The following is a 15,290-nucleotide window of genomic DNA, read 5'->3' as shown; positions in this document are numbered from 1 at the left end:
AGTTTTGCATTTAGCCATCATTTGTAGACTTTAAGTTTTTATGTCTGAATTCCATAATTAAAATAATAATTTGTTAATTTTGAATAAAATGTTAAAACTAAAGATCGATTTTATGTTATTGATATTTTGTGATATTGATTTATAGAGTGAATTCAGTGTGATTTGGACACTTTTTGCCATTGTATCCCTCCCAATCAACCTGAATACACACACACACACACACACTATATATATATATATATCTGTATAATGTTTTAGAATGACCTTGACCTCGTCACCACAATCAATGAACTTCAAGAGGCTATACAAGACTTATGTCTTCTGGTGGACCATATTTTCAACCCTCCTGTGAACGCCCCATTTTCACTACCAATTTTACATACCAGGGGACGGCCAAGGTAATGTTAATTTTAAGTTTGACATAGCAGTTTTGCAATTATTAAATTTTCAAGGCTTTTTCTTTAGGTTCATTTAAATCAAAATCTGCTGTGCAGTGACACAGGGGAATCTGTCAGTTGATGGGTCCCATTGACTTCCATAGTTTTTTTTTTATGCTATGGAAGTCAATGGGATCCATCATTTTATTAGTAACTGGCATTCTTCTGTGAAATATCTTCTGGGTTCACTGTTCAGCAGAAAAAAATCATACAGGGTTGGAACAACTTAAGGGTGAGTAAATGATGACACAATTTTCATTTTTTGGGGTGAACTATAAAGGTAAAATACATTTGTTATTGTCTTAGGAATAGTGAAACCATCACATTTTAATTCTAACTTCCAGATATCACATCACAGCTGAACAACTTTTACAGTTGAGGACAACTGGTATGTCATGGGTTTCCATAGCAAACGTCCTTGGCATTGGTTTGTCGACCCTTTCTCGAAGGCGTGCTGTCTTTGGACTACTCAACAATTATGATGCAATTCCAAACAGTCAGCTGGATGACATAATTCGAGACATCACTGCACACACTTCAAATGTTGGTGAAAGACTAGTACAAGGTAGGCTGCACATTATTTACTTATACTATTTTAAAAAATCTGTTTCAATAAAATTTTTATAAATTATATTTCAGAAATGTATTTTATTTTTATGTTTTCATTTTCTTTGTTTAATTTCAAGGAAGCATTATAGGAAGGGGGTTTAGAGTCCAAAGGCATCGGGTTAGAGAGAGGATCCGTCTTATGGACCCAGCAGGAACTTTGATTCGAAGAAGACGGCTCATTAGAAGAAGAGTGTACAATGTGAGAGGATCAAATCATTTATGGTATGTAAACTGGACAATGAAATATTGTACCACTGACAAATCAATATCAAGAAAATATATATTTTTTTTAATTGTTCATATTGCGGCGTGTAGCCTACCAGTATTTGTCTCAATTTCATTTATAAACAACAATTTTTCAGGCAACTTTTATTATTAACAACCAATTATTTATTGGTTGTTAATAATAAAAGTTGCCTGACAAATGATGCCGTTTACATTTATGTAAGTATTAAGTTGAATTGCAGTTCTGGGCAGCCAAGAGCTTGATTATAAAATCATATTTTTTTATTCACTGTAAAAAGCGGTAACCTGCAATTATTACCTTAAAGAGTTATCTCTACACGGTACTTATGCTTCAATTTCCTCTGTCAAATTAATCCTCTTTTTATTTATTTTAAAGGCATATTGACTGTAACCACAAACTGATTTCAGTGAGATTTGTTCTTCATGGCTGCATCGATGGATTCAGCAGAACGATTATTTATTTGAGATGTGCCACAAACAATCGTGCCAACACAGTACTGTCATTTTTTCAAAACGGTGTCTCTCAGTTTGGTTTACCTTTAAGAGTGAGGGGAGACAGAGGTATGGAAAATGTACATGTTGCACAGTACATGATAGAAAGAAGAGGCGCAGACCGAGGAAGTTTTATTGTGGGAAGAAGTGTGCACAACCAAAGAATTGAGCGTCTCTTGGGGGATGTAAACAGGGTTGTATCGGACTTTTATAGGCAGCTATTTCAATACATGGAGCATGTGGACATTCTACACCCAGAAAATGAGATGCACTTCTGGACCTTGCACTATGTCTTTCTTGGGAGAATTCAGCGGTCCTGTGATGAGTTTGTCAGACAATGGAATTATCACAATCCAAGAACGGAGGGTGCCATGAGTCCACTGGCATTGTGGAATTCTGGTATGATTATTGAGCCAAACCTTGTCCTTAATGCATCTGACATAGAATACTATGGCATTGACTTTGTAGGGGAAGATGAGACTGACACACGGGCCATCACAGTTCCAGAAAGCACTTTTAGAGTTAGTGTTGCAGATACTGATAACCTTCAAACATTGCTGGATCCCTTATCAGATGATGGAAACTATGGAATACAGCACTACTTATTTGTATTTAACTATATATCATCACGCTACACATAATACAAATTTACACACATGACACAAGAATTCAGATACAAACTTTAATTTTGTACTGTAATTTTCAAAATCCATTAGATATATTTTTAACCTTTTAGGTTAGTAAAATGAATCCATAAAACAGTCAATTTAGTCCAAGTATTTTACAGACAAATACAGTTGTGTTCTCAGTATGTCCTCTGTAAATTGTGTAACAATAAACTATTGAAATGTTTTTGAACTTTCAGGCAAATGTAGTCTTTTTTTATCAGAACAGTCACTACAACTCATTTTTAAAGTTAAAACTGAATTGAAAATGTCAATTTTCGTTAGAGGTGAACTATAGCCTTTGGACAAACATGTCTATATTTGTAAAGAATAGTTAACCCCAGAATGAAAATTATCCCATAATTTCCTCACCCTCAAGTCATCCTAATTGTATAGGACTTTTCTATTTTTATTTAGAATTTGATTTAATATTAATAGAATTGTGTTCGACTGAAAGAAGAAAGTCATATACAACTAGGATGACTTGAGGGTGAATGAATTATGGGATAATTTTCATTTTGAGGTCAACTATTACTCTAATACTGTATATTGAACATTTGGAAAACCATGTCAGCATGATCAAGAACATGATCAAGAGCAAGATTCAGAATATTATACCAGATCAAAATTTTTCCAAACCCAACTGAGCCTTTTACTGCATCTATCAGCAGGTTTTCTAACTCTGATTCATCAAGTACCCCTCTTGGAAGGAAAAGCACCATTGAGCATGTTGATGCATAAGGCAGTCTCCGGCATCCATCTTCTTGAGTGTAAAAGCCAATTTCAGCTTTTTTGGGAAAGCCAAGAGGAGGGACAGCATCAGCACCGGTCATGAATGTCAGAAGATCCTCAAACATCAGAGAGGTCTCTTTTTCTGTTAATCACATGATAAAACATCAATTCCCGGTTTCATAGACAAGGTTTAAACCTAGTCCTGGACTAAATGTTTGAGCTGTTTTAATTGAAAGCAACTCAAACTTACATCTCTTAAAATATGTCCGTGTCATTGTTTTGTCTGAAGATGCACAACAGTATTTTTTTTTTCTAAGGCACATTTATTAAATCTACTTAAATGCCCTAATGGAACAAAGGCCTAATCCTGGCTTTATCTAAACCAGGGGTGGGGAACGTTGATCCTGGAGGGCCATTGTCCTGCAGAGTTTAGCTCCAACCCTAATTAAACACACCTGAAGCTAATCAAGGTCTTCAGGATTGCTAAAGCTACAGGCAGGTGAGTGTTTTTTTCAGGGTTGGAGCTAAACTCTGCAGGACAATGGCCCTCCAGCATCAACGTTCCCCACCCCTGATCTGATTATGTATCCAGGCCCAAGTGAAATAACAAAGCTCTTAAACCAACATTATAAATGAAAATACATTAATTATATTACAACCTACCCTGAATGCTGTTGAGTAAATATTCCCAAGCAAAGATGGTGTCCTCTTCAATATGTCTGTGGTTGCTGCCTTCATCACTCCAATTCACAACAAGAAGGTCTTTGAACTCACTTCTCGTCAGTGGCTTCTGAGTGTTAGTGAACAGAGGCTTAAATGCCATCCAGTTGTTTTCCACTGTCTGCCAAGTTGATCCACATGAATTCATTCCTGCCTTAAACTGTGAAATCATGCTAGCAGACCTGGGGTAACAAACAGATAACAATCAAAATAAAGGTGTTTATTTACGTTTAACTGCATTGTTATAAAATTGTTTTAGGTTTGATTACTAAATTGCAGTTTGATATTGACTTAAGATATGTTGGCTTCTTTTACCTAAGATAAATAAAGTGTTTAATGGCCAGGCTGTAAACTCTGGGCATTCCAGGAAGGCCAGCATTGTAGATCGAGGGTACCCCACATTCTGCAATCCAGTCTCCAAGAGAGGCCTTCAGTGAAATTAGGTCTCCCACACTTTTGCACTGCTTGATCTAAAAAGACCAGTTTTAGACAATATTAGATTACCATTTAATTGTTCATCAGGTTAAACATATAGGTGATAATAGGCTACCTGTTGCAACTTTAAGTGCACTTCATCATCTGGCAAGTCATGAAAATCAAACCTATCCAACTGCCCTTCCTGTCCACACATCAACAAATACAAAGCCGGATGAAGGGCTTTAATGCCTGGGCCTCCATGAATCAGTGACCAAGCAATGAGTTTTCCACACGTGTAAAACCGGTTCTGTTCTAAGGCTGACTGGTTGTAGGCAAAAAAAACCTGGCCTTGCTTTCCTTCAAAAATTCCAAGTGCTGACTGTGCCTCGATCATTAAGAGCCTGATGGAAGGAAAATTATATTTGTTATAACATTATATAAATTTTCAACTCAAAGTAGTCTGTTACTAGTTGTTTCAGTTTATTACTTCAAATAAAGTTAGAATTAGTTTAAAATGTACATACCAAGTCAAAATGTTTGTGGGCGAACTGTAGTACACAGATTAAGTACATTTATTTTAGTTAGAGCATTTCTTAATATTAGAAAGGGAATTCAATATTTCTGGATATTTGAGATAATGTAAGTTAATTGTACTATAAAAATGTACTGTAACTTTCAGAACAGAAAACTTCCCCCCAAGCTGATTATCCCTAGTATCATACCTCACAATATCAAATCTGACTTGTACCCATGAGTTTAGCCCTTAATATTTTGTTTTAGTTTTTCAAGATGCATTTTGTACCCCCAGTCTAGCAGTACAAGTGTTTATACCGACCTAAAGAACTCTCTTTGTGGCCCACCATGATCTTCAGCAGACTCTCCAACAAACTCAATTCGTGGAGTTCTGTTCCAAGCAAAGTAGGACTTTGACAGAGCTTGACAGGCACTGTGAAGAATTTTTGACCGTCTTGCAACAACAATGGCACAATTTTGAGTGTCAATGTGGTCTTTCTGGAATGATCTCAGAATGTCAGCCAAATCTGCTTCTTCCTAAATAAAGGTTGAGAAATTTAACAGAATATTATTATTAGCTATACATTTCATGCAAAGTGTCTGGTTAGTATGTACTCACATTGGAGTCTGAATTGGTGTAATTGGGAGAGCCCAACATTACAGTTTCTTCCTCTGTGTCTGTTAGAACCACAAAGTCCTCCCTTAAAAATAAGAAATTGAAAAATAAAAAAATAAATATTTTTTGTCATTGTTTCACTGTCAGGTTGTTTCAAACCTGTATGACGTTCTTTCCTATTGTCCAATAGGAGATATTTAATTTTAATTCAACAAAATGTTTTTGACTGTTGAATGCTATAATTGACAATCAGAATCAAGTATTCCATAGCAACATGCAATAATAATAATAATAATAATAATAACAAACCCATTCTGAACTTCGGAGTTTGAATGTTCTTCATTTGCTGGTGGTATAACCCTGTAGTACACCTAAAAAAATGCTTTAGTAATTATTATTATTGTTTTTACAGACACAGCAGAGACATTGTGAGATTACCTTTAAAGGTACACTATAAAAAGTTAACCACTGGGGAATAGTGGTTAATACTTGCTTGACTCATCATAAACAGAGAAGTACCTCCGGCAACAATGTTATTCCACAAGACACATGAAGTGTTGTTTATTAACCACCACACTAGAGAGCCTAAAGTTACACAGTGTACCTCTGAGTGACAAATTTTTAGTACATTATATTATATCTATACAAAGGACTACAAGGGAACCAGATTTTCATTTGTGCGAAATTAAAATATACAATACTCACATCTGGAGTTCCAGCATTCACCCATTCATAGATCACAGGGCTCGCATTGCCCTAAAAAAATTATGTAATTTCAGAATTTAATCATGAAAATATCATAATTATTCATTAACTTTCAAGAAATATTATAATTGTTGCATATCATTATAAGAAGTATTATTACAAAAAGAACTGCTACAAACTTAACACGCAGTTACCTGGATCGGAAGTGGAGAGGTAGATGTCAGTGGGACCAATGGTGATTCTGTAGTACTATGAGAGCACTGGGGTGTACTTTGCTCCCATGATGATGTTGTGGCAGTAGAGTGGAACTCTCTTGTGGCAACAGCTGCAGCTTCAGACAGTGGCTGAGGAGAAATAGGTAGAAATTGGTTCAGTTTCCAAAGGCGTACTAGTTGTTGCCTGAAACAACACAGGAGATGTTGTTTCTTGGAGTTGGGATGTGACTACACCTACTGTTTCAGGTCTCTGTGCTGATGATGGTGGCAGAGCATGTGTTGGACAGGCAGCAGTTGTCTGGGCTAGTAATGGTGCTTCAGCTGAAGTTTGAACCGGTGATAAATTCTAAAGAGAACATTTACATTATTATTCATTTGTTACACTTGTCAAAGCAACCAGTAGCGGAGTGGCAATCGGGAGGGTCGGGACTTTTCCCGGTGGACCGGTAGTGTTTGGAGGCCGTGAGGGCTGGTCTGATAATAGTTATACATTGCAAGTTCTTAGCAACACCATCCAGCGGGCAAACATGTAAAAAATATATCGTTCACCCAATGTGTTGATGTTAGATAACGCATTAAGTAATGTTAACTTGACTGACTGTACTTTTATTTCATCCAAAACTGCGTTCATATTTAATTTATCTAACCATAGATGTGACCAGTAGCGGTGGCTTTCTTAATCTAATAAAATAATTTTGCAAGGGTTCTATGACGCTTGCTTGTATATTTTTTATATATGTGGCTAAGCTGCTGCCTAGCGGGTAAAACACGTTATTAAAACACAATGTTCTAGGTAGCTAGAAATAATGCCACATAATGCCATCCTGAGGGCCGGTGGTTTACGACATCTCCCGGTAGATTTTTTGTCCCACTCCGCCCCTGAAAGCAACTTCCAATGCAATCAAGGTTTGACCACATTCATGCATTCCATGAGAAACAAACCTATGATTTTAGCATGGCTAGCGCTATATGCTCTACACATGAGTTTAAAGAGTAATGCATGGCTATTAGCAATATTAAAATCTAAAACTGGTTAGATTGCATGGTCTTTTATAATTAAACAGCCTGATTTTATATTAAAAAATGTTTAGATTCCTTTTAAAAAGCCCATTCATTGTCAGTTTTTTCATAGTCAAATATAATTTCGGTAATTCATAGATATGCAAACAAATATGATTGTAATACAGCAAAATATATCAAAATAAATTTCACACTTTCTGTGTTTAACAGTCTGTTTAATGACCCTACCTCCTGATCAGGCTGAGACAGGTCAACAGAAGGGCGTACATAGATGACTCTGTTTTTAAAAAGCATGCAGAGTATGGTTCCAGTCAGTTCAACTCCAGGTTCCAGCGTAGGTTTGACCAGCTGTGTGTTTAAAGCTCTCAATATCTCCAATCTTAAATGTAAAAAAGAAGGTAAATTACTTGCATAATAAATACTGAATAAGTGGGGTTAAATGTAACATCTTAAATCACTCACTGGTGCACTGTGGGGTCATAAAGCCTGAGACCACATTGAAAGTTAAATAATTCAAAAAGAAATGTGACATTAACTGAGGAAATAATTAAGACTATGCACAACGTCTAATCAAAGCCTTGCAAATTTGTGACATTGAATCTCTCAAAAGGGCCGGATAATGTGAAAAGTAAATGCTGACTGAGAAGGGTCATGGAAGGAAGGGTTATGGAAGCACAGGAAATTAAATACATGACAAGATATCCATTTTGAAGGAAGAAACTCATACAGGAGAGTAAGTGGTTGAAGACGACATTATCATTTTATCATTTTGGTTACTACACTTTTACAACAATAAAACCATGGTTAATTTTCGTAAGGGATTTGTTATGAAAAAATATATTATTAAAATGCAGTATTAAAACATTTAAACAACTAATCTCAGAGTTTTAGTTACTCAGTGTTGAGTTGAAGTTTTGATTCATAAATAGAATGAATATGCTGCAACACCTGCTGAACATTCCAACGTTTTTGGAATTGTACTCCACTAATAATGTAACCATTATTTAGGAGTTGGACTCTAGCCATTCCCTTTGGTACAACTGTGGTTTCCGGGGAGGTCAATATACACACTTCTCTAATGAAGGGACCACCTGTGTTTCTTTGGCACCTAAAGGAAATAAGACAATGCAATTGTGCACTTGCATTTTCATTATCTAATTCAGAAATAACATATCTTACATATCAGGCAGTTAAATACTCAATTATAGGCTCAATTATAGGCTAACTATGTCTATGACTAAATGCTAGACGAATAGCATACATTGTTATTCACTATTTTACCTTCTTCTCATGTTTACAGTTCCCCGTGAGGCCTCACCACTGAAGTTACGTGCGAACTGGAATGCTGGAGTGGGTCTGGTTTGTGGCAAACGGTTAAAAAGTCTTCGTCTCTCATTTTCTGAATGAATGTCTCTCTCCCCTAGAGCCTCCTCAATTCTATTCAAAATGTCAGGAGTAGGCCCAGTTAAAATGGTTTCCACAATGCGCCTAGCCATTTTACCTCACTCATTTACATTAATAGCAAAGGTTTATGGGTAAAATGTAATTGAGTAGCGCCAAATGAACTTGTATCTGTTTACATTGGTCAGCGCAGCGCTGGTGAGGATTGTTCGCGCCGCGCTGCCCATTGGGTGTCGCTAGGAAACACGTACAGATGACATGTCAGCGCGGCGCAAGCTCTGTAAACTCCCGCTGTCTCGTCCCACTTTTGGTTTGTTTGGCTTCCCATATTCCACTGTACAAGCAGAGTTAACCTATGAGAGTATGTCAGGCGCTTGCTCGAAGCTACCTGTACACCTCTCGGTTGTTGAATTTGTGCGCGAGTACTTTTAACATGCCAGCTGAAGGTTCATTTTTGCGCGTGTGAAATAACATAATGTGCTCGTGAGCATGTCTTACACGCTCATAACTTTTGACTAAAAAATAACGCCATACAGTGGCGCACTGTGTGTATGTTGGCGCATTTTCTATGTGACGCGTCATTCTGATTAGAGCTTCTAGAGAAGTGAGATGAGAGTTTTCCGAACTGTGAAAATATAGCTTTAAAAAGGTTTATTTCTACCTCTTAGCTCCTGGCTGACGAAGGGCACCGGTTTTATTTTATGTTGTATGCTAAATTTTGAGAGACTAAAGTGTTTGTTTCGTTCTCCTTTGAAGCTGTTAGCGGGTCGTTAGCATAACTTATGCACGTGTGTAACGTTAAATCAGTGATATGTTATTAGAGTGTGTGTGATTGATTGTTACTGTCACATGCAAAACACAGTGTATAATTGCTTCGTTTCTCTTGATTTGAACGTCTGATATATTGTTTACAGGAAATTAGGCCTTTATTTGGTCATTTCATATATTTTATGTTTTTCTCTCTGAATTGAGATCGTCAGCTATACAAAATAATTCCTAGTTAATTCAGTTGTGTCATTTAGTCCATTTAGCACTTTAAAAGGATATTGTTGTAATTAAAACAATATATAACTCATATTCAGGTTTTATACAGTACAGTAAGGCAAGGTTATTACATTAGCCTGCTCACTAAAAACTTGATTTGTCACACTATTTACTAAAGCCAATTGGATTGTATGTGTGTATTCTCATGTGTTTGTTATGGATTTATAATTTACAGTGAGATGTCTAATATTTGTTGTTTATGGTGTTTCTGGGAATAAAATTATTTAAACATCAGTTCCTGAGAGTACCTTGCATCTGTTCAGCCGGGAATGCTACTGGTATTGTTATGAAAGACAAGAAATAAAGTATTTCCAAAGATGAGCATTTTAAGTTTTTACTTTTCATGCATTGTTATTGAAAAACAACATATATTTATATTTTTATGGTTGATAAAAGCCAATAGCTGGAGAAAAAAAAACATCACACTTATTTAAATGTGGAATCTTGTTTAATTTAACAACCCACTGCATTATTAATTCATTACTTTAATGCATGCCTTTTTACTTAAAAACCACAGTTCCCTGTAGAGACGCACCATTGAACTTGTTACTAAGCGTACAAATCAGTGTCCACACTTGAAGTCCTTACAGTTTCCAGAGTAGGGTTAGTTTTAGGGTTGTAAAAATGTAGATTTACTATATATATCAACAAGTTCCTACAGTGGAAACACACATTATACTGTATTTAGATGATCAAGATGAAAAAAATCTCGAGGATATCAGGTCATTGAGTATATTTAACTGTTATTGTAGTTGTAGAACAACCATCAGGGCCGTCTCCAATGTACACTATTTATAAACTACAATTCCCACAAGAGACGCACCATATAACTTCTTACAAAGGGTACAAATCAGCCACCATACTTGTAGTTCTTCTGGTTTCCCGACCAGGAATAGGGTTATAAAAATGTGTCTTTACTATTATATATCAAGAAACATACATTATACAGCCGAAACATACATTATGCTGCATTTAGATGATCAGGGTGAAAAAAAAATCGCCAGGACTTCACATCTGGGGTTTTAGCTGGTAGGCATACACACTGTAATAGATGTGCTAGACGCGAAAGCTTGACAGGCGTAGCAACAGTAACTAAGGAGGGCGGGGCTTAGAGAAGGTCAATTGAACTATAGCAAATAAACAGGGGTACAAGTTGCAATGTACAGCAAAGTATCAATCATTGCATTTACATGCACTTACTCTTTTGTGGCCTTTTCCTTTCAGGCATATGTCTTGGTCCCCCTGTGGGATATACGATTACACTCCAGTCATTTATCCACTCAGAAAAAAAAAACACATTTACAATAATTAGACAAAATGCACTTTGTAATGTCTTTTCAACATAAATGTGTCCCTGGTGTGTCTAGAGACCCCTGAAATATGAGAAAAGAGCATCCTCTCTTTCAGTTAATGTGTGTGCAAACACGCTGTTTATATTTGTCTCCACATTTTACATCACGCGTAGGCTCATTAGAATAGTAATCATAATAGGCTTATAGAATACTCAATCTAAAACGACTCGTTTCAGACAGGGTCTGCATAAAGGACCAGTTTAAGATAAATAAGGATTTTATTAAGGATCATGCAAAGCCACTCTAGTGGAGAATCAGAATAAAAATATAGAACTGGAAATTAGCATAACAGGTCCCCTTTAAATTCTATTTAATAAATTAACTTACTTAAAGGTGCTCTAAGCGATGTCGGGTGACATCACTTCTTGTTGACGTTTAAAGTATTGTCAAACAAAACGAAGGCTAGCTAGACCCTCCCTCCTCCTCATCCGCGCACCAACCCCCCAAACCCTTCTCGTCGGTTATTGGCTGGAACAGTTTGTTATGTTTCGTGGTGCGGGTAAGCCCAGTTTGTTTCTGTTACCCTGTGTGGAGCCTGGGGTGTCTGCAGAGACTGTGTTTTTTACAGTGTGTTCAGGGGACAGGCAGCTAGCGGATAGTGAGGAGATGTTTGTTGTATGTGACAAAAAATGTTTTGGCCTAAAAAACGCGTGACATCGCTTTGAGCACCTTTAAGAGAATCTTCTTGGCTAATGAACTATGGTAACAGTTATCAGAACCACCAATAATTACCTTACAAATATTATTTACATACCTGACTTTTTCTTTTTGCGACTTGCGACTGTGCCCCTGGCTGACCCTGTGAAGACAGCTGTGGGTTTGGAGAAAGAAAATTACTCATATACCAAATAAATCTTTAACTTATTTAAAATACTGGAAGATCACATCGCACAAGTGTGGCAGTACATGTATTAATAGGTGTAAAGTAAATGGACTGCGTTTATATAGCGCTTTCAACAGACCCAATGGCCACCACAGCGCTTTACATATTGCAGAACATTCACACACCGACGGCGGTGTTAGCAATGCAAGGCGCCATCCAGCTGCCTCGTGTGTCCATGAGAAAGACACCTAATCCTCAGCTGCTCCCGAAGAGCTGATGGCGCCTTGCATGGCTGACATGGGTGAATGTGACGTCAGGTGGAACCGGGGATTGAACCACCAACTTCTGGTTTGCAGACAACCAACATAAACCACTGAGCCACTGCCACTCCACGTGTGCACTTATGTCCATCCTGTTTGTTATACTGTTCGCTGACTTGTTCAGGGAACGCAAGGGGTGGGAAAATGGTGGTGTGGTTGTGAGCATGAAATGTGCTCATCAAATTTTATAGCAATCCAATATATTTTGAGATATGTTGCCTTCGAGTTAAGTGTTCATGGGACACTGACATTCCCAATTATTTTGAATATTCAAATTATCCTAATATCATTAATCATTAAATTTGGCCTAGTAATTTCAGCATTCGATTAGTAGTATTTTTTTTACATTTTTAGATTCAGAATAGACTCACAAAATTCTCAAAAAAACCTCAAAAAAAACAGCCCTAATATAGAATCAGATAGTCCTATCATCTATCTAATTATGTAATATCAGATCGACTTTTCTAGCAGATTATCCATGGAAAATGAGAACCTTGTGAGTTTTACTTTATCAAGCAGCAAAAAAGTTATAGCATGGTGTGTTTGAGTTCATTTCCCCTACTTGACATCATTGCAATGTCGATGCTGAAAAGAGCCCTAACCTGCATCAAGCTCCATGGGGGAAAAACACTGGAAGTCGAGTAAAGTTAAGGTAACCCATGGGTCAAACACTTTAGGCCTTTACAAATATAAACTGTAACTCTTTAAATTTTTCCTAATTACCTCGCCCCTCCGGTGGGCTCGCCTGCTCACCTTCTTCCGGTTGCTTGTTCTCCAGTGGGTCACAGGGTGTGAGCGTAATCAGCTGATTATTATTGCCACTGGAATCCTGGGTCCAACCTGTGCAAGTTAAACAAGTGTTGTGTTTTGCTTATTTAAAACATAGAGGTTAACCATAAGCTTGATCTGTACCTGTTTTAAGTGTTAATCTGTTTGCATCTACTACTGGATGTATTAGATATCTGCAATATATTTGATTGATTTTCTATGATTATTACCAATACAATATATCTTTAAGTCAGGAAAATAAAACCCAGAGTGCTCATAATATCTATTCAAAAAATGACAAGTATAATGTTTGTTTACAGTCTGGGTCAAACTATTTAGTTCAGACTGAACTGCGAGCGCTAAAAAACATTGGGCTTTATGCCTCAAAGTTAGTAGCAGTGTAAGTTTGTGGTGTATCCAGCCAACATTTGATGGTTTTCTTTTTCTTTGTGTTATTTCCGTTAATGATCTACATTTTCGTACTGTACTTGATATTGTTTCATTGAGTATATATAGATTCATTATCATTTGATTCATTGACGCAGTGACCAAAACGGGTCTTTGCAAATTTCATGTGTTCAATTAGTATGTCCCTATAAAAATTGCTGTGGTCAGTGTGCCTAAATATTAAAAAATATTGTTGTATGTGGGCTGAAAACCTAAATGAAATATGGCTCCTACAAAAAATATACCAAACATAATTTTAAAGTTGACAGTATATGCTTGAATGCACTTGGGTGCCAAATCCCAGAATCCCATTGTAGACCAGTGTGCTGCATGCTATTAATACAAACGGTTTTTCAAATTTACAAATTGATTTGCTATTATACAAATCAATACACTCAAAATCTACATGTCTGAGTATCTGCAGTTGCAAGAAAATACTGTTTTGAAACTGTTTACTTCAATTCCCATAATCAATTGCCAGGTGTAATTTTTTTATGTTTTTCTACCAGTTTGCGTCTACATTACATGTGTTGGTAGAGACGTCACATAGAGTAGCCTATGATCATACAAGCATTCAGCAGCAGAAAAAAAAAGAATGACTGAATTTAAGTTTTAGGGGTGAGCCATCCCTTTAAGATTTTAACATTAATAAAATCTTTTGCGTACTCAACACAAGTTGTGAACTGTGACTTTAAGATATAGTGCATGCATCTCACCTTCACAAAGGTATTCATAAAATGAACCTATCTTCTGACGGTAGTCCTGGGCATTGGCGGATAGTGTATTTCACTCAATTGGTCATATTTCACACTTCATTTCTCTTTTTTTTTTGGTCTCCTTTCCAAGAAGTAAAACTGGCTTGTATTCAATGGCATGGAGTTTCTCAAGCTGCAATGACAACAGTGTATATTTGCGGTTTAAAGTCATAGAAAAACAACATAAAAAAAACCTAAGAACATTATTTATTAAGAAAATATAACATTATTGATGACAGCATCCAGGTTACTGCAGTTCAGGATTTTTAACCTAATGGTGAGTTTATCTTTTGTATAACCAAGTATGTGCAAACAGGAAAGGCTCATACAGTAGAAGCAAAAATCAACTCTATAGAAAAACAGCAAAAAGATGAATCTGAAACCATGAGGGTACAATATAACTTTTTGTAACATTAGTAGCTCGGGTTTTGCACCTACGTTAATAAGATTATGTAACCATTGTGCAACTGGACAATAACAACCTAAAGATTTATTAAAAATAAAGGCAGAACTTTAGTGATTACGACCAAATGGGTGAATGCTGCACATATTTACAGTTGACGCGTGTGTGCTCATCGTAAAGTGCTTTGAGTAGTACAGTATGAATACAGTTCATTTGTTATTTCCCATCCACTCGATAAGAAAGTTTGATAATTATATTGCACCTGTAATTCTGTCATAATGCATGCCTGTATTTGTTATGAACTCAATAATTCCTGAGAATCAATTATATTTGCTGAGTGTTCAAATTTTGCTCTGGAAGATAATAGTTCTGTGATGTGTTACGGTGAAGATGTGATTACTTAAGGGTATTACCACTAAAATAAATTTTTTTGATATTGACTTTTTGATATTGTCTGATATTGGCTTCATCCTTGATGGATGTTTTTCTTATGACCGACCACCCATTCCTCTCGCTTCTCATCAAACCTCTGAAGCTTCTTCTTGAGCCGCTGCTTCAGACGCTGCTCCTTTTTACAATGTGAACAGATC

At 36.6% G+C, this 15,290-nt stretch overlaps 2 protein-coding genes across 2 annotated transcripts in view; both read right to left on the bottom strand.

Annotated features, from left to right (window-relative positions):
• The window catches only part of LOC143736438 (basement membrane-specific heparan sulfate proteoglycan core protein-like), a 386,240-nt gene that overhangs the window by 89,048 nt on the left and 281,902 nt on the right, over window positions 1-15,290 (bottom strand). The gene's annotated exons all lie outside the window — the stretch shown is intronic.
• On the bottom strand, window positions 4,286-8,141 carry LOC143737831 (uncharacterized). The gene is made up of 8 exons (XM_077229694.1): window positions 8,115-8,141; window positions 6,606-6,713; window positions 6,347-6,496; window positions 6,153-6,203; window positions 5,757-5,818; window positions 5,447-5,532; window positions 5,154-5,361; window positions 4,286-4,371 (listed from the first exon to the last, which is right to left on the bottom strand). Exons 1-8 carry the CDS (start codon window positions 8,139-8,141, stop codon window positions 4,341-4,343), a joined length of 723 nt encoding a protein of 240 aa, XP_077085809.1. The 3' UTR covers window positions 4,286-4,340.

The sequence above is a fragment of the Siphateles boraxobius genome, unplaced genomic scaffold (assembly GCF_051911475.1).
Source record: "Siphateles boraxobius isolate OS27281-9 unplaced genomic scaffold, OSU_SipBor_1 130, whole genome shotgun sequence".
Taxonomy (NCBI): Eukaryota; Metazoa; Chordata; class Actinopteri; order Cypriniformes; family Leuciscidae; genus Siphateles; species Siphateles boraxobius.
The sequence above is the reverse complement of the archived record's forward strand: the minus strand, read 5'-3'. Positions and strand labels throughout refer to the sequence as shown.

Bases quoted from the DNA above. Each gene is read 5' to 3' on its own strand.
- LOC143737831 (XM_077229694.1), bottom strand. From the start codon at position 8,141: ATGTCGTCTTCAACCACTTACTCTCCT. The intron at 6,497-6,605 runs GTAGGTGTAGTC...ATTTCTCCTCAG, and splicing joins CAGCACAGAGACCTGAAACA to CCACTGTCTGAAGCTGCAGC. The intron at 5,819-6,152 runs GTGAGTATTGTA...GCATTTTTTTAG, and splicing joins TGAATGCTGGAACTCCAGAT to GTGTACTACAGGGTTATACC.